This window comes from Elephantulus edwardii, unplaced genomic scaffold, assembly GCF_000299155.1.
Source record: "Elephantulus edwardii isolate Elephantulus edwardi_28Jun2011 unplaced genomic scaffold, EleEdw1.0 scaffold00145, whole genome shotgun sequence".
In the NCBI taxonomy this organism is placed as follows: Eukaryota; Metazoa; Chordata; class Mammalia; order Macroscelidea; family Macroscelididae; genus Elephantulus; species Elephantulus edwardii.
The window spans coordinates 5,898,520-5,925,904 of record NW_006399895.1 but is presented as its reverse complement, the minus strand read 5'-3'; the positions used below and the strand labels follow the sequence as shown (position 1 = coordinate 5,925,904).

The following is a 27,385-nucleotide window of genomic DNA, read 5'->3' as shown; positions in this document are numbered from 1 at the left end:
CATGGGAGGAGATTTCCCATTTTCCTCCCACGGGGCAGCTGGTGGATTCAAACCGCCTTCGGGTTGACAGTGCAGCTCCCAACACAAGGCTATAAGTGCTGGGGGGAGGGGTGAAGAGTCTCCTGTCTTCTTTTTTGTTTTGTTTAATTGGAAAAACAGGAAGAGGTGTTTTGGGATTAAGCTGACCTATAAGCCTCAGATCCACCTGGGCAGGAAACAGGTGACACATGGATGAACGAACGTACTGGTCTAGGTGAGGCATTTGACAGTTCTGGGAAGGCCTCCAAATGTTCTAGTTGTCTCATCCTGTTGCAGAGCTTAAGTCCTCTGATTAAGTCAGTAGTTTTCAACCCGGTTACTCAGAATCACTGGGAAACGTAAAATATCTTCTTGTTGTTGCTGTTACCATGGAGTCAATTTCAGCTCATGGTGATTCCAGACATGCAGAGTAGAGCTGCTTTGTAGGATTTTCAAGGTTGTGACCTTTTCAGAGCAGATCACAGGCCTGTTTTCTGATGCACCTCTTGGTGCCTTTGAAGTGCTTACCTTTTGGCCAGTAGTTGTAATGTGCTTAGCTTTTTGAACCACCCAGGGGCTCCATGCCCACACCTTTCCCTTTATCAATTGAGTGAGAACTTCTAAGGATAGAAATGGCATTGGTACTTTTCAGGCAGCTACTCAGGCAATGGTGCAGCTAATGATGAGAGCTACTACTGTAGGCGTTGTTCTTTACTTACTGTTTTTGGGACAGTGTTGCTGAGAGGTCACTTTGGCCTTGTGGAATGAATGAAGGTCAAGGGAATGGGAAGAATTATAGTATTTCCAGTTACACTGGGATCTTTGTATATACATTTATTTACCTGCAGTTTTTCTCTGGATTTTGGTACTAGAGGGCTCATTGTATGCCTGGCACAGAAATGAAGCAGAGAGAGCAAGCAGAGCCAGCCTGCCATCTGTGAATTTTGTCTGGTTAGCTCTGACATGGGAGAGTGCTGGTCACTTCATCAAACTATAGTCAGTGGGTCAAATCTAGCTCCCAGCCAGGCTTTGTACACACATTGAGCTAAGAATGGTTTTTACAGTGGCCTACACAAACCTAAATATTTACTATCTGGCCCTCAGATAAGTCTGCCCCTCCCTGCCCTGATGTAGATAACCAGGCCTGTTGAGCTAGGACATGTTCTGTTTCACACAATGCCTGGGATGCATATTCTGGAAATATTGTACCAGTGCAGAGTGGAGAGATCAAGGTGTCTGTCCTTTTAGCCACGTCTCATGGGGCCACACCTTCTGTTGTTAGGTGGAGCTGGGACCCAAGTCACAAGGTAGACACAAAAAAACAACCACAATGAAGAAATCACAACAACAAAACCACCACCAGAGGACAGATTCCAACTCACAGCAAGCCTATATGACAGAGAAGAACTGTCCTGTTGGGTTTTTCAGGTAAATTTCATTTGCTCCTGTGTAGTTTACAGCCTCTGAAAATTCTCTGGAGTGTCAGCTATAAGTTGGTTCCTATTGAATAGCACATAACAGCAAGCAGTCAACATTTACAGAAGCAAATTGCCACATCTTTCTCCCATGAGGGACTGGTCGATTTCAACTGTCAATCTTTGGTTTAACAGTGGATCACTTTAACCACTGCACTACCAACAGCTTCTATTAAAAAGACTAGGCTGTGAGCAATACTAGTGTGCTTGGTTAATCTCTGTAGGTAAATCGATCTTTGTAAACTGATTAGCACACCTCAGGCATCCTGGGTCATCTTCTCTACTCCTTTGATGTGAGGTGGAAGTTTTTCCTTGGGTTAGTTCAGGCCCTGAAGCTGAGTGCCTGATGCTCAGGGTCCCTTCAGGGGAGAGATTCAGGTCTTCTGCCCCATAGAAGAGGTCAGAAACAAGGACGCACTGAGCACCTTGAATGCTTCAAGTTTCAGACAAGGACTTGCTTGTGTGTTTTTTTGTAGAGGAGGCCTGAGCGTTGTCTGGCCCTGGCCTGACCATCATTCCCAAGGGGTTTGTTATGAAGAGAGTATAGGACTCTTGGGAGTTTCAGGTATATTTTACTTAATCTTTTAGCTCACCTTGAAAAAACTATCTGCACAATGACATTTATTGAGCAAGTAACTATTATGTGTTGACTCTGTGTTAGACACTGGAAAGGTTACAGAAAGGTTAAGGCACAAACTTGTCTGACCTCTGTTTATCCCCCTCTCCTCCCTTCCCCTCCCCTCCCTATTTTGGTGCATGGAATGTAGGTGCTCTGTAACTGTTATTGAGTTCTTGAAACAAGCTTTGAATTATTGAAACAAGATTTGAGTATTAATCAAATCTTATAAAATCTCAGTCAAATAATTGAGATTTGACTAGCTCCTCATTGTCTTCTCACTATAGTCCTACCTCTTCACCAGGCATCTAAAGGCTCTTAGAGCTCAGCTGAGGATCCCTGGTGGTACAGTGAGTAAGCCCTTGGCTGGTAACCACAGGTCAGAGACTCCAACCAACAGCCACTCCAGGGGACGATGATGTGATGACAGACAGTCCGCTTTATAAAAATTATAGAATCAGGAACCCTATGAGATGGTTCAGCATTGTCCTCTTGGGGTTTTGTGGACAGAAATTGGCTCAATGACAGTGGATTAAATTTGGTTTGAGAATTTGGCTCATTTACTACTCCCTGAGCATACCTTTGGCCAACCTGGTATGTCTGTGTAATGATTATCTGCTGTTATCATGACAATGTATTTTCCAAACCATTGTAGTTGTTGTTAAGTACCTTGTGTTGAGTATGTGATCTATGAGTACAGATCTGAACCCTATCCTATCCTGTGCCTCTCACATCATCTCTGACTTGAGCCCATTGCTACAGTCACCATGCCACTCCATCTCATTGAGGATCTTCCTCTCTTTTACTGACCCTCCACCTTTCCTAACATAATGCCAATGAATAGCTCTCCTAGCTACATATTCAAAATATGTGATTCGAGGTTTTGCCATCTTTGCCTACAAAGAGCACTCTAGCTGTACTTTTCCCAAGACATACCTGTTTGTTCTTTTGCAGTCCATGGGATGTTCAGTGCTCTTTTCCAATACCACAACTCAAAGGCATCAATTCTTTTTCAGTCATCCTTACTTATTGTTTAGCTCTCAGATGCACAGCAAGTGATTGGAAAGACTGTTGCCTAAATCAGTTGCATCTTGGTCTTCAGACTGACGTCATTCATTGCTGCTCAGTAATTTGAAAAGGTCCCTGACAATGAATTTCCAAATGCAGTATATCACTTGATCTCCTGAATGATGTTACCAAGGGTGTTGATTGTGGATCTAAGTAAGATGAAGTCATTGACAGTCTTCAATCTTTTCTTCATCTATCATGATGTTTGGGAGGGTGGAGGGACAGCAGAAGAGAGGAAGACCCTCGATGAGATGGATTGATTCAGTGACTGGAGTAATGGGGGTGGGTGTGTCAGAGACAATAAGATTGGCACAGGAAAAAGCAGGGTTTAGGGCTCTTGTACATAGGGTCGCTATGAGTCACAAGCAACTTGATGGTGCATAACAGCATCATGAAGTTGCTTATCACTCCAATGGTGAAGATTTTTGTCTTCTTGGTATTAAGATGCAGCACATATTGAAGGTTAGTTTTTTATTTCTGCAGCAAGTGTTTCAAATACTTCTCACTTTCAGTAGGCAATGTTGTGTCTCCAAACTCTTTTGCCCTAAAAAGTCCTTTCTAGTCTTCTGTGTACCAAATATGTTGATTTCAAGTTATAATGACCTTGGAGGGCATAGTGGAACTGCCTCAAAGGGTTTCCAAGGTTGTAATCTTCATGGCAGCAGATTGCTACATCTTCTGTGCCGTGTTTGGTGGGTTAGAACCAGTGACCTATTAGATAACAGCTAAACATCAAATGTTAATTTGGATCCTCCTCATATATTCCCACTTCCAATTAAGGTTATAATTCTTCTTCCAATATTCTCGTGGGGATAAAGAATATTTTGTAGGTACTTCATACCCTAAGCTTTATAGAGCTATTAACTCATTAAATCTTCATAGGAGCCCTAAAAGGATTATATTATCTACAGCACAGGTTAGGCTGGAGTTCATAGGTGGTGCAAACAGTTAATATGCTTGACTGTCAACTGAAAGGTTGGAGGTTCAAATCTACTCAGGGGTTCTGTGGAAGAAAAAAGGCCTGGTGACCTACTTCTGAAAAATTCACCTTTGAAAAGTCTGTGGAGGACAGTTCTACCCTGGCACATCAGGAGTTGCCATGAGTTGGAATTGACTCCAGGGCAACTGGCTGGTCCAGCCTCCTGTTTTTCATCTCCTGGGAAAGACTCTTGCTTCCAGGGATGCTTGTTCAATAGCAGTTGGTGTCAGCTGATCCTTCAGTGGGTTTTCAGAGGTGGTAAATCACATGGGAGAAGATTGCCATCCTTCACCCCCATGCTGGTAGATTCAAACCATGTGTCTTTGGGATAGGAGCACAGCTTCTTACTACTAGGCCACCAAGACCTTCCTCAATAGCAGTGGTGCTCAGTGCAGGTAAGATTCTGTGCTTCCATTGTTCAGAATGCAGGGACTGAGCCAGCAGCTGTGGGAACCCTAGGAGATAAATCCACTCTGCCTTTGAAGTACTGCTTAGTCTGGGCAGCAGCTCTGGAGATTGTATATCTGAATTCCAGGGAACTGTGCAGATCAGCATCAGGAAATTCATAGAGAGAGAAGCTTCACTGCCTTGATCTTTCTTTGGTGGCAAATTTCCATAGGGAGATTCATGAATGAATAAAAGAAGAAGATGTAGGCGATCCTAGTGGATGGATGGACTCAGGAATTACTTTTCTTGGTGCTTTTGTTAAGAAATTCAGAGAACTCTCTAGATTTCCTAGATGTTCCCTTTGCTATTATTGCTTTGGTGTTGGTGTGATAATGTGGTTTGGGGTATAGCCAAAAAAACCTGCTATGGCTGCCAAAATTCTTTGAAGTTGGTTGTTTTACTTTAAACTTCGTTTCCTTTTAATCCATTATCTATTACCGGCAAAACTGATGCTTTGGAAAAATGAATGTTAGGGTTTCCTAGACTTTGTATACCTCCAGAGTACAGGTGACTTAGTGTTACACTATAAGTTGAAGAGTGTCAGAGTTGAGTATCAGAGTTCTGAATGTGTGAAGAATGGCTCAAATAGGGGTTGGGAACTGTCTCACTTTGGGATATTGGACTGATAAAGGATCCCTTTAGGGACCCCTATAAAGGATTCTGCCTGTTCAGTTTCTTAGTTTGCTCTGAAAATTATTGTCATTAGAGATTATTCATTTAGTCATTAGTCAGTCTTTGACAAAGTAATATATGTGTGATAGTAATAATGCCCAGTGGAGCTGTTGATCTAATTGATATTGTCATGGTAAGTAGAGCCTCAAAGTGAAGGAGATTTGCTTGATTTGGTACAATTAAGATGATGGCAATAATTAGTACTACTGCCACGACTACTCTTACTAGTATACAGCATTGAAAGAGGGCTTACTATATGCTAAACACTGTTCTACACACTTTCCTATAATCTACATTTTACCCTTGAAGAAAGTGAGATTCAGAGAGATTAAATATCTTACTGGTAGCCACATAACTAGTTGATGATGAAGCCTACATATTTATTCTGTGTGTGTGTATGCATGTATGCTCATCCATGTGTACATGACGTGGGGAATGCTGGTGGCCTAGTGGCAAAAAACTGCGCTGCAGTCCTGAAGGCACGCAGTTTGAGGCCACCAGCCGCTCATGGGAAAAGGATGGGCAGTCTCCTTACACGTGATTAACTGCCTCAGAAGACCCACCGAAAGGTGAGCTACAGGTTGGTCCTGACTCAACGGTGCAAAACGACAACAACAACAACAACAACAACAACAACATATGATTTAGGAGAAAAATATCTCCTGTTCTTTGTAGGAGATTGTGATGTAGAATAGACCCAGCCGAACAGAGAAACTTCTTGAACATCCTGCATTTGGATTATGTGTGGTATGAGTTACACTATGATGTTTGTGCGAATACCAGAATGAGTCCAGCAAGTCAATGTGCCCTGCAGTCAGAATATTGCTTTTTCTCTAGCGATCCTTAGATTCCTATCATCATGCTTTTCATCAGGAAAGAGAGCAACATGGTGGAAAGCCTTGACTTCTTTGGTGGTGAATGGTTGTAAAAAAGAGTACGGACTTGCGTGAGAATGGCTGAGTCTGACCTTCACTAACTTCATGAGGGAGAATAGCCCCAATAAGCAATATCCTCAGTGCAAAACCAGTTACTATAAGGCCAACCATGCCCCTCCCCTTCAGTGCTCCAGCACTGCTTCTACCAATTGTGGCACCAACCTTCCCTCCAAGAGCTCTCTGCTCTACTGTTGGGTCCACAGTCAGTTACAACGGCCACAGAGTGCACAGAACCATACTCAGGATTATGCAATTTATTAGGGAAGTTAACAGGTTACACAATTTAAGTTGGCAACAGGATAAAATTCCTCAGGCAGGACAACATATCAAGCCTGCTCACAGGCCCTTTGACCTTTAGCCATGAAGTTTTAGGTTAGTGTTACAAAGCACCTCAGTCATGGTGTCTTCCCTTCCTTCCTCCAGCGAGCCTTGGTGAAGGCCCCTGGCTCTTGCTCTATGGCATAGCAGGCCCCGTCAGCTGTGTCTCATCGGTGTCTCCACTACTGCTGCTGCTCTTATCTAGGTTCCAGCCTGACTGGCATGGGCATAGCTGGCCAAAATCTGGCCAGGACTCCAAAGGATGCATGCTATGTCCTTTGTTTATTCCTGGCTGGTAGTGAGATCCCCTTTCCTGTTGCTAGATCTGCCCAATTTAAACCCAACAGGATGCCAAAACTGACCAGTCCCAGAATGAGTTGTTTTTACATCTAGTATGCATGTTCCCTCACAGCCATGTAGTGGAAATCAAAGCTAATGAGCTAAATAAGAAAGCTGTTTTGAAAGATCAGCTCACTGAACTACAGTGGAGAGCTTTGATGGTTTGGTGCAAAGTTGGCCTCGTAAAAGACAGTGATGGCCCAGGACTGTCTGACCCTTGAGTTCATAGATGGACCAAAGAAAAGAGTGAGGATGGAGAAGAATCTTGAAAGCAAGTCATATAACATGAACAATTGGGATTGTTTTGTCCAGAGAGCGGTGGTTCAGGAAGCCACTGAGGAAAGGGGATTCTGTAGCACTCCACAAAGGTAAACCTGGGTCTCTAAGGTGGAAGGTCTAATTAATGCCCAGTCTCAGGAAGTTATAGGAACCCAGAAGTGAAATGAGATGATTCAGAGAGAGGCGATAGCTTATGGGGAAGTATAAACCTTGTGTTCCTAACTTTGGCTCTTCTACCTGTTCAAGAAAAATAGTATCCTCAGGCTGAGTTCCCACCTGCCAAGTGCGTTATTGGTTTGTGGAGTTTCTTCATGACAGTTTGAATTGAAAAGGCTTTATTTATTTTTTTTTTTAATTTAGTCTTGTTCAATCTTGTCTAAGCTTCAGGGCAGTTTAGTTCAGAAGCTGCCTTGTGGGCCTGTACAGACCTGTGAGGCTGGAAACCAACTGGGGCCAAGCAGAACCCCTCTGAGTCTTGTCACATGACTGTGAACTGGGTTTACTGGGACCTTCACTAGTTTTTTGGTGGCAAAGTCACTTCTCCCTGGCAAATGTCCCCATAGGACCAGTCAATGACAACAGAATGAAACAGATAAGTGCTTTGCCCCAAGAACTCCCCTCATTTTCTTTCTTCTCAGTGTCACCACTTATAGACTGTCTTCATTGCCATATTGTGCTGCCCTAATATTTTTAGTCTGAAGAGAAAATATTTGATACTTTTAGTTGTTGGTTTGTTTTTTTTTGTTTGTTTTTAAATATGAATTGCTCCTGGGGTAGGGAATTGAGGGGTTAGGGGTGGAATGGAGAATTTTGTCATTTGTGTATTGAAAGCAGTTGGGAACATTATCTCTTAAAAACATAAGAAGAAAATAATATAGTGACTTTTCCCAGGAAAATCTGCAGATGTGAAGAGAGACTCTTTGTTGGGGCAGTAGTGTTTCAAGCACTGGTATAGGATGCAATAAAGGGAAGAGCACAGTTTCCAGACATGCCTGGGTTCAAATCTCGCTTCCACCAGTTCTTAATTACGTAGGTGCTCAGAGCCATAGCTTTCTTACCTGTAAAATGGAATATGTTAGTTGAAGCAGAAATTTAGTGAAAAAGAGGAAAACCCTGAATGAAATGGTTTGAAACAGTAGCTCCAACAGCGGCTTAAATGTAGCGGTGATTGTGAGGAGAGTACAAGATTAGTCAGTGTTCTGTTCTGTTCTCCATGGGATCACTATGAATAAGAGGCAAATTGAGGGCACCTAACATAACAAGGGTCCCTGTTACCAGTAATGGTGCAGGGATTAAATGAATAAATACTTGCAAAATAATTAGAATGGAGCCTGGCAAAGAGTGAAGTATTCAACTCATGGTTAGCTATCAAAATTATTCATTGCCCATTAATGCTGCCCTAATCCTTTTAGTCTGAAGAGCAAAAATCTGGTATTTTGGGTTTTTAAAAAATAGAAGTAGCTCCTCAAGTAGGAAATTGTGGTGGCTAGGGGATGGGGTGGTGGTGGGAGGTTTTTTATTATGTCATTTGTAAGTTGTATTCATAAGAAAATATTATAGTTACTGTTCCCAGGAAAATCTGCGTATCATAATAAACTACTTTGCATTTTAATAAAATATCACAGAGGGGGCAACTGTAAGCAACAGAAATTCATTGTCTCATAGTCCTAGAGGCCAGGAGTCCAAATCCAGGGTGTCAGTGGGTTATGCTCTCTCCAGAGGCCCCGAGGAAGAACCTTCCTTGATTGCCCCTAGTTGCCTTGACTTGTAGATGCATCACTCCAATTTCTCTCTGCCTTCAACTTCACATGACCACTTTCTCTGTATGTGTCTTCATATGTCTCCTCTTTTTATAGGGATACCAGTCACGTAGAATTAGGACCATCACAAATGGATATGACTTCAGGTTAACTGAGAACAACTTTAAAGACTCTGCTTCTAAGCAAGGTCACATCACAGGTACCAGGGGTGCAGACTTAAACCTCTTTTTTTAGGAGACACAGTTCAGCCTTTCATGGTCATTATGTGTGTTTTAGTGAGCTCTTTGGTATTGGTGGCGGTGGTGTTGTGTGCTGTCAAGTCAGAACTGACTCATAGTTGACTCTGGAATGGGTTTTCAGAGGCAGTGCATTGCAGAGGAGATCACCCATCTTTCTCCCGCAGAGTGGCTGGTGGGTTCTAACTCTGTTCCTTTGGGTTGGCAGTTCAACTCCTTACTACTAAGCCACTACTCATAGAGTTGCATTGCCAACCCAAAGGCGCTGCTTTGGCGGTTGAAATCCAGCCTCTGTGTGGGACAAAGTCGAGCAGTTCCTCCTATGCAGTCTGCAACTTTGGAAATCTGATGGAACGTTGGCTGTGAGTCAGAGCTAACTTTGCCAGTGAGAGAAAGAGGTGTATTCTGAACTCAACTAGTCCTCTAGATATGTTTTGTTGACTAGCCTTCTAAAAATATCTTTCTAGATATATTTTGGCATAAAAATGTGAAATTAGAGAATGCTATACATTTTATTATGGAACTTGAGTGTTAGTTGGCTGGCAAGTGACTCGATGGTAAGTGACTTAGATAAAGGCTGGGGTTTTTCTCACTGTCCCCTGTGTCATTAGTTTGAGTACCCCTGTTGCTGAGTGGGTAGAACAGGTTCTAAGAAGCTAGGCAACTTGTTTAAAGTCACCCAACTATTTCTGCCTCAACACTGGTTCACAACCAAGCCTTTCCCCTCTGTCTCTTTTAGGCCAATGTCTGCAGACTACGGCTGACCGTACCCCCTGAGAGAGCAGTTTCTGAGCAAAGTGAAAAGAAGATTGAAAGGAAAGAACAGGTAAGCTCTCTCTGAGGTAGAGCTCTAATAGCTTCTAATCTCTGTATTGACTTTCAGCCCCGCACCCTTCAGCTCTTGGTCTAGGCTGTTCACAGCACCTGAATGTCAGCACTCGGAGATGAAAAGCCCTCTGGACCTGCCCTGCCCACCTCCTTGCACATCTTCAGTTCTTCCCAGTGGGCTCCACCAGCCTGCTCTCCTTTCTGGGGAACACTGTGGCTCTGTGTTGCTGAAGCATGCAGGGGCACCGGCTGTAGTGACAGGTGCTGCAGCAAAGAGCATATTTTTCCTGAAACAGCCCAGTCCAGTTGAGTCAAAGGGCCCATTGTGTGCTGTCTATGGGGCCAGTGCCTTTTTTCTCTTCTCCAGCTGGGAGTCTTGCTCCTGCAGAGAACAGGCTGCCTGGGAAGAGGGGAAGCAGGCAGCTCTGGTGTGGGGGAAAAGGCACTTGGCTGGAGAGAAGAGATCAACCAACATTTCTGTGCCAGCCCTTATTCTAAAGGAAGGTAAGTGTGACTTTGTCCTGCCATAGAGGAGCTCACAAGTTTTCAGTTGAGACAGATGCACAGTTCCACTTTATAGATATTTTGGGCTCTATTCCACACCGCTACCATAAAGTGACAATCAAAATAAAGTGAGTCACATGGCTTTTTTGGTTTCCCAGTGCCTATCAAGTTATGTTTACACTGTAGAGTAGTTTGTTAAGTGTACAGTAGTATCATGAAAAAGTAGAAATATTGTGAGCATTACCAAAATGTAACTCCACATTATACTATGAGCGTGAGCTTTTGGAAAAAATGGTGCTGACAGACTTGCTTGCCCCAGGCTTGCCTCAGACCTTTAGTTTGTAAGACACAGTATCAGCAAAGCACAGTAACTCATTCCCTCATTGCTGTTTAGTTGGAACTGACTCCTAGGTGACCCATCAGTGGGTTTCCAGAGACTGTAAATCACATGAAGGGAGACTGCTCATCTTTCTCCTGCCGAGCAGCTGGTGGATTTGAACTGCCTGCTTTCGGGTTGGCAGTGCAACTCACTACTGACTAGACTACCAAAGCTCCCTAAAAAAAGAGCAATAAAGTGTAGCACAGTAAAAATGAAGTTTGACTATATAAAGAAACAGCGATAGTGTGATAGTTCAAGTGTTAGGAGAATCCGGAACCATTGGAGATGGCTATGGAAGGTGACATTGGAGGCAGACCTTGCAGGGTCAGTCGAGATCCTGCATACTTCTAGGCCTGTGGGCCTGGGCAAGCTTTTCATGCATTCACAATTATAGGCACTATAAGAAGCTCTGGTGATGGGGCACATTATAGGTTTAGTTAGGCTGGACTGCTAATCAAAAGGTCATTGATTCAAATTCACCACTTGCTCCACGTGAGAGAAATTGGCAGTGGCCTCCAGTGAAGATTTACAGCCTCAGAAGCCTAATTTATCTTCACCATAAGTGAGAATCAACATGAAGTCAGTGTTTTAGCTTATTGTATTCCAAACTCTATCTGGTTACAGCAAGTACAGTATGGAATAAAGCTGGAAATAAATAAGACATCCCTGTCATTCATACTTACATTGCAATGGCAGAAGCAAGAAAAGAAACAAAATTTATGTTTTATAGCATTTCAGAAGGTGACAAATAGAGACAAAGCCAGAGAAGGGTGTAGAAGAGCAAGGGTAAGTAGTGCTTGTTCATGCATATATTTTATATTAATAGAAAAGAAAAATTATGTGCAAAACTTATAATAGGAAGCCTTTGTAGCTTAGTGATAAGGTGTTGTGGTGCCAGCCAAAGATTTGCATTTCAAATCTAGCAGCAGCTCCATGGGAGAAAGATAGGCCATTTTCTACCATTTTCTATCTGAAAACCTGCCTGAAGGTCAGTTATGAGTCTATTTCACTCCTTAGAAAGTGGAAACAAGAATCTACGAAGATGGAAAGTGACAAAGATCTACAGTAAAATTAGGAACATTTGTTATCTATCACTTACTAATCAGTTAACAAAATGGCAGAGAAAGGAATTAGTGGGGAGGAAGTTTGAAGTTATGATTATAGAAAGGAGGGGAAATATGAAGTCGCTTATCTGTGTAAAAAGGGGAGGGTGAGTCCCACTAAAAGGATGCAGGAAAATGACTTGTTCCAGGTTAAAGGAGTGAAAGATAAGGGGAGCCTGGGACATCTTGTGCTGGAGAGCACGGTAGCATTCAAAGATGAAGGGGCCTTGGAAGGCACATATTGAAACAACTTGAGCATTGAAATGAATATGAGAGTAATGGTTATGACAGATTGTATAAAAATCATCCCCAAGGGTACAGTGAGAGAGAAGAAAACACAGCTAATAGAGAAAACATTTATTTTGCTGTTCCCAGTTAGACTCCTCAATGAATGCTGAAACAAGTAGATAAGAGGTTATTGAGGAAAAGGATATCCAATGGTTTTAGAGTATCACCCTTCAGATAACGTAACAGATTCTAAAGGGAAAAAGTGCCCTTTTCAAGTGGAACAGTGTGGCAGTCACAACTCCAACAGAGTGGTCTAACTTAATGTCTCCAATATTGGGAGTGCTTGATAGTATGTAATTACTAGGATTATACAATAAAGTCCAAGCCCAGTGTTGTTCAGTCAGTTTTGACTGACTGCAACTCTAAATGACAGGGTCGAATTGCCTGACAGGTTTTCTAAGGCTGTTCATCTCTATGGGAACAGACTACCTCATCTTTCTACTCTGGAGCAACTGGCAGGTTCTAACCACCCACATTTCTGGTAGCAGCGCAATGACTAACTCACTATGCCACCAGGGCTCCTTATACAATTAAGAAATACACAGTATTATATATTCATGCCAAACTTATAATAATAAGAATGCTGTTGTTGTTATGTACCATTGAGTTGAAATGGACCCATAGCTGACCCTCCAGTGGGTTTTCAAAGGCAGTTAATTGCACAGGAGGAGATTGTCCATCCTTTTCCTAAAGAGCACCCGGTGGACTTGAAATGCTTGCTTTTGGAATTGCAGCACAGCTTCTTGCTTCTAGGCCACCAGAGCTCCCTAATAATAAGAATGCAATTAGAAAACTCCAAAATGTGTGATATTTTAGAAAATACTTGGAGCTCAAACCAAAGGCATGTGGTTTGAATGCACCAGCTTCTCTGTGGGAGAAAGATGGGCATTCTCCTTCTGTGAGATTAACTGCCTCTGAAAACCCACCAGAGGGTCAGCTATAGGTTATTTCCGACTTGATGGTACACAACAACAACAACAGAAAACAACTCCTCACTAAATTAAGTGCCCTTAAAAAAAAAAAGGTATAGATGAGTCTATTGTAAATGAAAAAGACTAAAGAGACTTGAAGTCACATGTAATGAGTGAACCTTTTAACCCGGAGTTTAAAAAAAAATATGCAAAAGATACACAGGGTTTGAATCCACCAGTTGCTCTGCTGGAGAAGGCGGGGCAATCTCCTCCTGTGCCAGTCGGATCCAATTCAACAGTGTTCAACAGTGCACAGCAACAACAATTTAAAAAAAAAAAAAGCAAAGAGAACTCCTTGGAAAAATTGTTGATTTTAAAAGATACATGGGGAGAGTTGTAGAAAGATTAAATAGAAACTGTTTACTAGATTATGTTGGGTCTTATTTGTAATAAGACATTATGATGGCAATATGCTACTTTAGATTTCTCTATAGCCTTGACCATTCTCAAAGGAAAAGCTTGGTGTTCAAAAACTCATAGCAAAGAGGGGTTGGAAGTTGCCATGCAGAGCATCTGGACCCTACGGAGGAGCAGCCTCTGCTGGGCCCTGTGCCGTAGGAGGGGCTCTCTCCTTGCTCCTCCTTGCCTGTCCCTTTAGAACTGATAACTCGTTCAGAGGAGTGGGCCTGAACTTGTCCAGGGACATGGAGGCAGCTTAGAATATGGGGATTCATAAGTATTGCTAGAAGTAGAGACTCGAGTTAGAGAAAGTGACAGGATAAAGACTGTGGTGGCTGCTCCTGTGCATATGATAGATAGAGGAAGTGAAGAATTTGGTTAGTCAAAGCTAGAGACATTAGAGTTTGACCCTGGTTGTGTGACAGGTGAGATATTGGTGAGAGGTTTTTGGGTGCTTCAACTTTAAGGCACTGGGGGCATTTTGCTGCTGAAGAATTACCAGTTGCCATTGACTTGACTTGGACTCATGAAAATCCCATTCATATTAGAGTAGAATTGAGCTCCATAGGGTTTTGAAGGATTGATTTTTCAGAAGTAGATCACCAGGCCTTTCTTCCAAGGAACCTCTGGGTGAACTCTTGCCTTTTGGTTAGTGACTGAGCATGTTAGTGGGATCTGTGCAGAGCTGACTGCCACTTGACATCCCAGTTCCTCAGCAAATGTGAAGCATCTTTATTGACGTGAAGCATCGCTATTGACTGTATTGAAGAGCAAGGCTCGACCTTGACCTCAGCTGCTGCAGCTCTAATGTTGTTGTTGTTAGGTGTTGTCGAGTTGAGTATGACCCATAGCGACACTATGAATGAAAGATCTGAACACTGTTGTATAACTATTATCATTTCTCTAGTGTTCATAGGTTTTTCTTTTAAATTTTAGTTTTGTGATTTTTAATGAAAGTTTAAAGAAAACTTGGATTTAAAAATCAAAATATTATACTGAATTCAAAGATATAGACCAGGCAAAAGTGACAGTTCTCTAGTTAAAGCACAGGTAGGTGGGAGTTAGAGTCTTTCCATTCTTCCTTTAACCATTCTGTCTCAAGAACCTCCCGCCCCCTGTGCTTACCTGACAACTCCAGGGCTCTGGGGAGCATTAGTAGAAACCACAAGGACAGTATGCACACTAGGTGTAGTAGGTGTGTAGTCTGGGATATGTTGGTGACTCAACACAGAAGAACTCAGGTAGAGAGGAGGAGGGTGGGACCTGGCTGTCTCCCAGATCTGAAGTCCTTGGGTGGTGGCAGCACTTAAAGGTACTGGTAGTAACTGTGAGGCTGTTTGAGGTGATTTTTTCACTAGGCTATGGCCAGGTTTCTTGGCATGAGTCATTGGAAGCCAGAGGTCAGTCACCAGTAAGGAACAAGGCTCTAGCGAGGCCACCTCCTCTGATAAGACTGTCTTCCCTGGGACATTAGAGCCTACATAATTGCAACCCCCAAGTCATCTTAGCTTCTCTGGATGAGGTTTCTGATGTGTGTAGAGTCAAGAGACTAGAGTTGGCTCACATATAAAGTGGGTAGATGTGAAGGGCTCCTTCGGTTTCTGATGAAGGGAAACCTCTCATAGAGTTTCCAGTGCCCTATTAGCACAGAGCAGACTGAGGGGAAGGAGTGGTCATGAAGATGTTCAGTGTATATTGCAGACTTAGAATGCCAAGGATCATTCTTTGCCCAATCTTTCCAGTTACTAAAGAGAGAATTCCTCGCTATGGAGGAGTGCAAGAGATGACACTTTCCCACCAACAACACAAAGTTTTATTAGGAATCATTTAGAGACAGTCACATCTAAGGATGTAAATTGCATGGCAAGAGATTGCCCATCTTTTGCCCACAGAACCATGAAAGATTCAGACCTTCAGAACCGTGTGACATTTGGGTTAGCAGCACAACGTCTTGCAGACTAAACATAAATATGGATCATATATGTGAACACATATACTCAGGAAATTCTAGGCTGCATTAAATTTTTTTTAATTGAGTGTGTTGTTGTTGTCATGTACCATTGAGTCAGAACCAGCCCATAGCTGACCCTCCAGTGTGTTTTCAGAAGCAGTTAATCACATGGGAGGAGAATTGCCCATCCTTTCTCCTGCAGAGCAACTGGTGGCCTCAAACTGTGTACATTTGGGATTGCAGTACAGCTTCTTGACACTAGGCCATCAGAGCTCCCTTGGCATAATATTAATAATTGAGCATAGGTACACTCATTTAGAACATTCTGACCTTATCTATCCCTCTTCTCTTTGAAAGCCTCCAAGGCATCTTCTAGTTCCATTTCCTACTTTCCAGTGAGAGTGAGTATCTTTTACTAGATCATATGTATTTCCTTCAGAGTTAGTCCGGAGGATGTTTTTGAGAGGCTTTCTACCTGTTAAGCTAATGCCTTGGCCGCCTGTTCCTTTCAGTCCTTCTTCCAAGAAATGTCAACTGTTGCAAGTCAGCTTTCTGCAGGTGAGCTCCCAGATATCTAGTTTCTATGATGCTCAGTTTTCTCATCTGTAATAATAGGCAGAATCAGACCCTACTGCAGAGTTAAATGTATCTGATGGAGTTATCTTGGAAATGGAGCAGAGGGCATTAGGGAAGAGTGTTGGGAGAGATCTATGGATTAGGGGAGTAAAGAAGGAAGGTCATGGGGGAACAAGGTGTGTGGGTCTATTCCCTCCCTTACTTGGAGTCTCGGCTGGTTCCAACTCATAGTGACCCTCCATCGAGTTTTGGAGGCTATTGCAACAGGAAAAGACTGCTCCTGTTTCTCTCTTGGAGCTGCTGGTGGATTTTAACTTCTGGAGATGCAGCCCTTTGGGTTAACAGTGTAATTAACTCTGGACTACACCACCAGAGGTTTTACCAAAATAAATGCCAAAAATACCAGTACTTTGATGTTGTTGCAATGTAGCATCGCTTGCTGAGTTGTTTTACTTAGACCTGCTCAACAGTTCCTCGTGAGTGAACTAATTTACACCACACTTAGCCCATCTAAAACTAGCTCAGAGATACTATCTTGTTTGTTTTGTTGCTCATCTACCCTGCTGGACAAGTTCAGTTATTTTCTCATAAACACATGACATCTACTCCCTCCTCAAAAAGGGAGGTTTTGCTAAGGCCTTTGCTAAGCCTAGCTCATGCCCGGAATCTCTCCCATTGTCTCAGTTTATGCAGGTCTTCTTTGTCCTTCAAGTTTCAGCTGACATCTTGCTCCCTTTGGGACTTTCCCTAACTGCCCTGTCCTTTGGGGATTATTTTCTCCCTTCAACTACAGGATATCGAGCTTAGCGGTATAGTCCATAGGGAGTTGCACTGCTAATACAATGGCTGAGCATTTCTGGCAGTTTGAATTCACCAGGAGAAAGATGGGTAGTCTCCTCTGGGTTGGTTCCAACTCAATAGCCATGAATTGAGATCTTTGTTAGAGACAGGACCAGTACCACTTATCTTATGATCCTGTTTGAACTGAATGTGAGTTGAACCCAGCCGATTCAGAGTCTGTGCAATGGCAGAGTCCTATGCAATTTCACAGAGTACTTGACCCAGTCCATTGGACGTTCACACCCCACCATTGCAGATGTCCTGTGTTTCTTAAACAGTGTCTCCTTGAGAACTCTCAGTGAAGGAGAGCATTTGATGACGATAATGTCAGGTTGGGAACTTCCATAACCTCATACAATGTTTCAAAGGAAGAAATGACAGCCAGGGGGTTTTATAGCCCCTTTCTTTTAAAAGCCCTGAATGAATAAGCCTGCTGACTTCTGGACTATTGTAGCTGTTTATACAACATCATGGGCTGTTGCCAAGTGAGGGAGTGTGCTGCCATGATTCAGACCAGGGCTGGGCTGCCCTGTGCGATAGTGTGCAGGGACCGAGACCTGTTGCAGTAAACAGCCCATTATGTCACAGGAAGAGGGGTGGATGGAAGCATTAGTTTAGAGCCAGTGGCCTGCAAATTTCCTTAGCTTGGCAGTCTTTTATTAAAACAAAGATATGTGAAAGTATCGTTAAAGAGTTGAAATGTATGACTGGTTTAATATAAGGCTCCTGGCAACCTCTTCCTACCTTGATCTTATTAGGCACTGAGGAGAAGTTTGGAATAATGTTGACAATAATGTTGACACATCTCTTCAGTTTTTCTAGCGTTTTGAGTCCGTGTGATTCTTCCCCTGAGAAGAGAAAACAAGGCCATAATAAGGATAGACATTTCACTGCCAGGGCAAATTTGTTGAGCAGTGAAAAAACCCATAAAGATGGCAAGACCGAGCACCCAGACAGAATTTGTAAATTTTATTTAGTAAGTAGCCAGAAATGTCAGGTCAGAAAGGTCAAGAAGCCTCAGCGTTAATGATAGCATCTGCCGTTTTGTGTTGAGTGTCAGTTGCCTGCCTATTGGCATGTTAGATGCTGTTAGATTGAGTTTGACTTATGTGAGAGAGTAGAATCACCCTTTGCATGTTCTTTGTTATAATATTCACAGAAGCTGTGAAGCTGCTGGGTGAGTTCAAACCACCATCCTTCCAGTTAGCATCTGAGTGTGTAATCATTGTGTCCGTAGCTCATACTGAGTGCTTTATATATATAGGCAGGGGTTCCTTAGAAAACTCCTCTGAAATTGGTGATCTTATCCAAAGGAGCTCTGGTGGCCTAGTGGCAAGAAGCTGCGATGCAATCCCGAAGACATGCAGTTCGAGACCACCAGCTGCTGCGCAGGAGAAGGTCGGACAGTCTGTTCCCATATGATTATTAACTGCCTCTGAAAAGCTGGTGGAGGGTCAGCGATGGGTCGGTTCCGACTAGATGGTAAACAACAACAACATCCTCCTTTTACTCTTCAGGACCTGGAAGCTCAGTGAAGTAACTGATTACACAGGGCCATGCTAGTCCTTAGTGAATCTGCAGTTCCATCTTGTGTCTGTGTGACAGCAAAGTCTGGACTCAATTTGGATGCAACTGGGCCATGTTGCCATGGGAGTGTCATCTTGTGTGCTTCCCTATCACGGAAAGCCTGCCTAGTGTATTTACATGCTATCAGTCAAGGTTACCTAAGGTGTGTACTATACCACTGTGCCCCAGAAAAGCAGTTCCTGATTTTTTCCCCTCAGATATTTTTCTTTCCCGAGCTTGTCAGGCCTAAGCAGCTGATGTCTGCATAGCATCTGTAGAATGATATTTTTTAAGAAGTTGCCTCTATCAGGATATTATTAGAACTGTTACTTTTTGGGATTTCTGTTTGACTAAAGGTTTCTCTTTTTCCTCTCATTGCTAAGCCTCTGAAGTGCTCAGTGGTCCCAATCTTCTACCCCACCCCCTCCACCCCCCAACCCCTCACTCTCTCAGCTGTGCTTGCTTAGGAAGTGGTTTCAGCCCATGCGATAGGCAGAAGTTACAGATATTTTAACAGATCAAAGGATTCCATTTCTCTGAAGGAGCTGGGCTGCTCAGTCCCTTTCTGTCTCTTTCCCAGGCGGTGAAAAGGCCCCTCGGTCGGGTGTGCCTAGAATGTTCATTTTTGTCACAGAAAGTCAAAGCAATGCCAAGTGGGTGTGACGACAAGGTCTAGTATTTTGCTAAGATTGCCACACAGGTCAGACAGGCCAGAGCACATTCCTGAAAGTGACAGAGGTCCTCTGCCTGCAAGATGAATAAGATTCCCTCCCTGGGTAGGCAGCTCTTCACCCTCCCTAGGTGGGAAGCTCTTCACCCTCCCTAGGTGGGCAGCTCTTCACCCTCCCTAGGTAGGCAGCTCTTCACCCTCCTTAGGTGGGCAGCTCTTTTAAAAAACCCAGCGCTGCTCAGCTCTTTGCCCTTGTTACTCTTGGGCCAGAAAGAAGAGCCCCAGAGCAAGAAGTTTGGAGAATAACTTGCCTAATTGGCAGGTCATCCCATTCATGTTAGGGTGAATCTGAGTCATATTTGCAGCCAGGCTGTGTGACCAGCTGCATGTTTTGGCCTCTGGGGCTGACTGATGTAGACTGACTGCATCAGTCTACTAATGTCAGTTTGATTTATGTTCCAACTAGGTTCCTGATGTTATTTCTTCTCTGAGAGCTCTTATTGAATATAGAAATCCTTTCCTTTGCATAGGTTGATCCTAAGTGCTTAGAATGACCAAGTATCCCAATTATTATCTTCTTTCTGTCAAAAAAATATGAGCATCTCTTTAGGTAACATATTGAGGATTCAGCAGTGACTAAGACAGATTTTGTGAAGCTTATTGCATTTAAAAATTATATATTTTGATATATTATTGTTAGGTGCCATTGAATTGGCTCCAACTCCTCTCGGCCCAAAGCACGACAGATTGAAGTATTGCCTACTCATGCATAATCCTCACCATTTCTGCTGTCTTTAAACTGTTACAACCACTGTGCTAGTCTATTCTGTTGAAGATGCAAGGTTTGTTAGTCGTGGTCAGCTATCACTGGCCTCATTAATCCAAACTCTCCAATGGCATAAATACATTCTTGTGTGAAGTTAAGCTGAGTGCTTTTCTGTACATTTTCTTTCTACCAGAGTGGTATAGCTTGTGGGGAGTTGGGCTGCTAACCTAAAGTCTCTGTCTCTCCTGTGCAGTTCAAATCCACTAATGACTGTGGGAGAAAGACAATATCCTCCCATGAGATTTACAGCCTCAGAAACCCAGTGGAGAGGCAACCAGGAGTCAAAACTGACTTGAGAATTTTCTTTCTAAACACTTGCTACTAAATATCTCTCTAGGGAAAATCACTGTCATGCATGCCTACAGGTACGGTTTAAGTTGGAAGTAGATCACAGAACAGCTGAGAAAATTTTATGTTCTACTAATTAAACTGGTTGTTAATCCACCTACGGATTACAGAAGGCCTTCTCTATTGATTGTTTCCTTTTAACTTCTTTGGAATTAAAGAATAGCCTTCTTTTATTCCCTGCATTTATTAGAGCCTTTGTTTTCAGGATAGTTTTTTCCAATAGTTACTCCATGGTCAGGAGTTTTAATAGGTATAATGTACAAGAGTACAGTGTTTCAATCTGAGTATGCATTTTGTAATAGGTCTCTCTCATCTTCCAAATAGGTGATGATTAAGGCACTCATCAGCTACTAGACATTTTATTTAAAAGAAACAAAGAGTGTTCCCTTTAGCTAGACTCTATTTACTTCCTCTGGATCTTTCTCTCAGGAGGTCTGGAGGAGTAATCTGTAGTGTGTTGTGCTTTTAACCTCAGGTCATGTGTTTTTAGTGGTTCAAATTCACTAGAATCTTAGAGGGAGAAAGATGGGCACTCTCCTCTTATCAAGGTTAAGAGCCTCGGAAACCCAGTGCCGATTTGCTGTGAATTGTAATCACCTAGATGACTGCAAGTGTGTAATAACCCAGAACCTCTTTCATCCTCTAAAGCTCTGTATTCATTCAGCAAATATTTGTTAAGCATCCTATTATGTGTCAATCACTGTTAGATACTGAAAATTATAGTGAAAAGGGAAACAAACATGACCCTAGACTTTTTTCGTATTTACTTGTGTTTTTCAAAATTGGTTTGCATACAATCATTTGTATACATTGTGTTTCATTCATGTACACTGTGTTTTATTCAATCTTTCATTTACACTGTGTTTCATACAGTCATATATATTGTATTTTATGTAATTAACTACTATAGATCTATACCTACAATTATCCTGTTCTTTTCGAGTCTACACTGAGTATTTCCTGTTTCTCCACCTCTTTTCCTGTCTGCCCACTAAACTCTGCTACTGATTTCCAGCCTCTCCCCTTTTCCTACCCTTCCCCCTTTTGACATTTATACACATCTTACCAGTTATCCTTCTGCTTTTTACAATGATAATCTTATGCAGTAATTGTCCTTATGAGACTGAATTAGGTTCACTCAGCATAATCTCTCTAGAATCTCCCATGTTCTGTAGTAATATATGAAGTTGTTCCTTAGTGCTACATTAACAGTATTCTAGTATTCACTTAGTAGTAGTATTCACTTAGTATTCCATTGTGTGAATGTACCACAATTGGCCTTAGACTTCTTGAAGCTTCCAGAGGAGGCCAGCATTACATAAAGGGCAGTAGCATGGTTATACCGATTGCTGCAGAGAAGGGTAGTGAGAATGTGAGTCAGTGAAGGCTTCCTCGAGGGAGGAATATTTGAGCTGAATTGTGAGCTGTGCAAGCAGAGGTAACAGGGCACATGAAAGTTCCCCTGAGGCAAGAAGGAGATTTACCTTAAACCCACTGCTCTTGAGTTGATTCCAACCCATAAAGACCCTGTGAAACAGAGTACAGCTGTCCTTTAAGGTTTCCAACGCTGTCACTCTTTGCAGAAGCAGCCTACCTCTCCTTCCTCCTGTGGAGTAACTGGTAGATTCAGATGCTTTGGTTAGAAATTGAATGCTTTATCCATTGTGCCACCAGTACCTGAGGCTATTTTGGATTAAAAGAGAGAGCAGATCCACTCCACACGGGAGAGCCTCCTCATTCATTTCTGCTAGTGTCTTCAGAATAGACTAGGGACTGGAGGGCCAGACTCTGGCTTCCCTTCTCCTTCTGGCTTTGGGCTACCATATAAGGATGTGAGTTACAACTCTGTTCCTAATTGTTGACTATTTGAAGACATTGTAGTCAAGCAGAGAACTTCAGTTTGTAAGACAGATATTGGCATTTGACTCCTGTCACCTTGGAAAAGCTGATACTATTTACATAATAGAGTTATTGTAAGGATGAGGAAAAAAGAATAGCATGTTATAACTGTTGTTGTTAAGTGCCATCAACTCCACTACAATTCATAGCTACTCCATGAATAACAAATCTGAACCTTGCCTTGTCCCGTGCCTTCTGCATGCTCTCTGATAAGCGTGAGCCCATAGTTGCTGTTAATGTGTCAGTTCCTCTTGTGGAGGGTCTCCTTTCTTACTCTGCTTCTCCACCTGTTGCAGCACAATGTCTTTACCAAGGATTGTCCCTTCCTGATAGCATGTCCAAAGTATGAGATGAAGTTTTACCATTCTTATCTCTAAGGAGCACTTGGATTGCATTTCCTTTAAGCCAGACTTGGTTTTTCTTTTGGAAGTCCATGGGATATTCAGTACTCTTCTCCAATGCCGTCATGGAAAGGAGCTGCCTTGCTAAGCCAAAGGTGGGAGGTTTGAATCCACATTAGTGGAATGATAGACTGTTTCCTCCCGTGTGGTTTACAGCCTCTGAAAACCCACTAGCGGGTCAGCTATGAGTTGATTCTGACTCCACACCACATAACAACAGCAAACATAAAATGACGACAATAAGTATCTTTTTCTTTCTCCAAAAGCATTTGTTGCTTAACCTCGTCATAGCCCAGCACATCTGGAAGCTCCTTCGTCTCCCCTGGTGCAGTGGCTCAAGCTGATTGCCTTGCTCATAAGCAGAGTTTCTGACCACACACTTTCCCTTGGACCTTCCTCTTTGACTAGAATGTAAAGAAATTATCAGTTAAAAAATTAAGTTCCCCCCCCCTCAAAAAACAAATTAAAGGAGTTAAAAAAGATACAAAAGAAAAAGTAAATTTCCTTCTGTTGAGATCTTGGTGGTGGAGTAGTGAGCTGATCCAAAGGATATGCATCTCTGGTGGTTCGAATCCTCTAGCTGCTGAAAGATGACCTGTCTCCTGCCATGTGATATAAAGCCTCTATAAACCCACTGGAGGATCAGTTACAAATTGGTTCTGACTCGATGGCATATAACAACTTTCAGATCCAGGACCTAGTGCAGTATTTGCAGCCCTCCCTGTCTTTGGCATTGGTTCTGTTTGACCTCCATCAGCCGTGGTCCTCCTCATTTCCCTACATAGAGCCCTTCCTGTGCTGAGGCAGAATGCTGTGTTCAGTGACCTGTGGGTTTCCTTCAAACTAACTCACCTATGAAAGCCATTGCTTTGCAGAAATGCATTTACCAAAGCTTTGTGTGTCACCAGCTTGTTTTTCAGGAACTAGGTGGGGTGGTACACCGAAGGAGCAGGCTCTTGTTTCCTGGAATGTGGGAATTTCCTTAGAGTTTTTCCCCTTCCTAATTACATATCTGAACATTAGGATGTCTTAATCGCAGCTCGTTAACACACTGAGAACCATTTAGCAGCCTGATCACCTTAATTGATGTATTAATTTCAGGGGCAGTGTCAGTTTGTATGGGATCCACCCACATTTAAGAGACTTAAGTGGGTAAGTAATTGCACTGTCAACCCAAAAGTAGGTAGTTCAAATCCACCAGCTGTTCTGCAGGAAACATATGGACAGTGCCCTCTCGTGTGATTACAGCCTCTGAAATCTTGGTACAATGGTGGATTGGCTCCAGTTTTATAGCAATGAGGGAGTAAACGTAAAACATGGCAGCTCTATACATCTGGTTTATTCTCAGAGACGTGCATAGGGTGAGACATGTTTCATTAAGTGTTACAGCAAAACATAATACATAAAGATGTAAAAAAAAAGTGAATGTTATGCCTATCTTTAGCATCTCTGTCCACGTCATAATCCCCTGCTTAGAGGTCGTCTTTATTAATAATTTGATATGTATCTTTCTGGACTTACTTTGGTTTGATGTCTTTTGAATGAATGAGATCTAAAGTACTCGTTGTTCAGACTCAATGAATGATTTTAAAATGCATGTTAGTTTTGTATGTCCGAAGTGTTTTGTTAGTGCATGGAAACAAGCTAACCAAAAGTAGTTTAAAGATCCATGACTGAGCAGGGTTGCCCTCATGGAATTCAACTTTGGTACTGTGGTGTTGTTGAGGTACAATGGTACCAGAGCCAGCGCCAGGGAGAAATGGGAGCAGGACATTTGTCTGTGAACTCTCAGCTCTTTATCTTGGTTTTATTTCCTTGTCTGTCCCTTCCATGTTCCAGAGCCTGCTAACACCATGCTTCTACATAACAAAGCCTTCAGTGTGGAGAAATGTAAACTTGGACAGACTTGGGCTTAAACGTAGGTGTATCACCACATCGAACTTTAGCTAGAGGACAGTTCTCAGCTAGAAAACAATTGCTGCGCTAGAGAGGAGTCCTAAAGATTAGTTGTGCTGAGGAGCGTGCCTGATTTATGGTAGATACTTGACCAATCTTAGTTTTCCTTTCTTCTAATTCTTGAGACTTCATTTCTACAAAGCTGTGCAATTAAAAGTTGGATATAATACCTATTTGCATTTCAACAATGATCAAAGCTTTAATTGAAAGTATGAAGGCTCTACCAGTAGGATCAGGGAGATAGATTGATCTATCATCTATCTATCTATCTATCTATCTATCTATCTATCTATCTATCTATCTGTCATCTATCTACCTATTTATGTGAAGTCATACTCCCTCTGTCTGGCTTCTCAGAAGTATTTAAGGAATGGTCACAATGGGTTGTTTACTAAACCCACCACCTTATTCATCCACCAGGTCCTCCCTAACCTTAGAGGACAATTTGACTGTCAGATGACTTCCAGAAACCAGAAACTAAACCTTTTGTCACTGAGTCAATTCCAACTCACAGCCACTCTGTAGGACAGAGTTGAACGGTCCTATAGGGTTTCCAAGGTTGTAATCTTTCCAGAACCCGACTGTTAACAGCTTTCTTCTGCAGAGCAGCTGGTGGATTTAAACTACTGACTTTTCAATTAGCAGACCAGTGTTTAACCGTTATGCTACCATAAAGAATCCTTATTCTTTCCCTTTCTACCCTTCCCCCAGCATCCTGACCTGAGCAATGGAGAACCTACCAGGAAACTTCCTCAGGGTGTCGTGTATGGTGTGGTGCGAAGATCAGATCAAAATCAGCAGAAAGAAATGGTGGTGTATGGCTGGTCTACCAGTCAGCTGAAAGAAGAGATGAACTACATCAAAGATGTGAGCTATTTTAGGACTTTTCCCCTAGTTCTCTTTTTATACTATGTGAGAGGGTGGGGCTAGCACGGTTGATGGTAAGGTAATGGGCATTTGAAGTAGTTTCTTACTATTGCATTTTGCACAGAAATATTTCTGTATACTTTCCCGGTAATGTCACAAGTACAGATGTACTTCTGTTGTCGGATGGGTGGATGGGACATCCACTCAGGAGCCCAGCTGGCTTCTTTCTACTGGGTAAGGAATGGGAGTGTCTAAGTAGTTTCCCTTATTCCATTGTACACCTAAAGTAACCTGCACAAGTTTGAATGATTTTGCCATCAAGTAACAGAAAAGCTCGCTAAAACAAGCTTAATTAGTAAAAAAAAAAGGCATTTATCTCATGTAGGCATAAATCTCAAGGTAGATGGGCTTCAGGCAGGGCAGTTTGGGGCTTCATTTCCACATGTCTGAGCTTCCCTTTGCTCTTTACTCAGGAGTGTCATAATCTGAAAATGTGACAAAGTTTGAAGGAAGAAAAAGACTAATCTTCTCTGTATTCTTTCTAGAGTCCCTCTGTTAGCCTTCCCCTCATGTTGCCTTGCCCGGGACTTGATCACTTAGCCATTCCCAGGACCATGACTGGCAAGGAAGGGGGAAGACCGTGGATGGTTCAGATTCTAAGAAGTCAATCTCAATAGATAGTATACAGCACAAATGATCAGAGCTGTTCTTTTTTTGTATTAATATTTAATTTCTTACCATTTTGCCTGCATTCTCTTTTGAGAAAATGTGGAAAATGTGGAAATGCATTAAGCAAGAAGCAAAGTCAACCATACATAAATTTATCCTAAATAGTTAAAATTTTATAGTATTGTCTTCTAATAAACTTTTGTTCCTGTCTTTCAATCCATCCATCCTTTATTACTTATCTGTTTCCATTCTTTTCATTCTGTTCATTGTTTTTCTAGAGTGATTGATGAATTTTTTTGCACTAACCAAGACCCATAGTTAGATAAAAAAGAAAAATAACTTCTCTGACATTGATGGGGCCCAAACACTGATCTGTGGGTTAGAAACAAACTGTCTCATAAGAATCATGGGCTGGGGGAGCAGTGGAAGACACTCAGGCCTGTGACCCTGTGGACTGGGTTCAATGTATAACTGCTCAAGAGTGTGTCATTGCTTTTGTTTGGCCTGGGATGTAATTTGCCTTTCTGGGTTTCTTTTTTCTTGTAAAGATTCCTCAAGTAAAGGCAAAGCCTCAAGCTCTGTGAGCCATTTTATGTGATGTGTTTGTAGATAAGACACAAAGCCATGTTAGTATGAGTTTTTATGAAGTACGTTTCTTACTGAATTTTAGAAATAAGAAATATCTAATAGAGGAAATGGAAAGCCAGAAAATCTATGGGCGCATACACACACATGCGCGCATGCACACAGAACATATGTGATAACTACCAGCCTCAACTCCTCATTTTCTCCCATAAAGTAAATTTTAACCAATCTGAGTATTTCAACCCTAATTTTCCGGTGTAAGAGCAGCTCAAACTTTCTAAGTCTCTTGTATTTTTCTCATGAATATGCTTAGCTGGTCCTCATGTATATGCCTCAAATACCATGGTATTGCTTCAGTGGTAAACATTCTAAGCAGACTCAAGTATTACAGATTTCCCAAGACAAAAACAGCAGGTTCAGACTGATTAAGAGCCATGGATGACATGTGCAGAGGTTGCGAGGGTGGTTCTACCCTACAATTCCCACCTCCACGATGATCTACAATTTAAAATTATTAATTTTGAGTTCTCACCTTTCATCACCAGGCATTAAGCCAGTCTCTAGTGCGAGCCTTCCTGAGTGTGTGTGTTTATGGCTCTGTTTGGTTCCCTCCCTCT

At 42.3% G+C, this 27,385-nt stretch overlaps 1 protein-coding gene across 1 annotated transcript in view; it reads left to right on the top strand.

Annotated features, from left to right (window-relative positions):
- Positions 1 to 27,385, top strand: part of MYZAP (myocardial zonula adherens protein) — a 125,531-nt gene that overhangs the window by 10,479 nt on the left and 87,667 nt on the right. The window contains exons 2-3 of the mRNA XM_006894531.1: positions 9,882 to 9,968; positions 25,359 to 25,514. Of these exons, the coding sequence (XP_006894593.1) occupies positions 9,882 to 9,968; positions 25,359 to 25,514 (243 nt within the window). The remainder of the gene's footprint in view (positions 1 to 9,881; positions 9,969 to 25,358; positions 25,515 to 27,385) is intronic.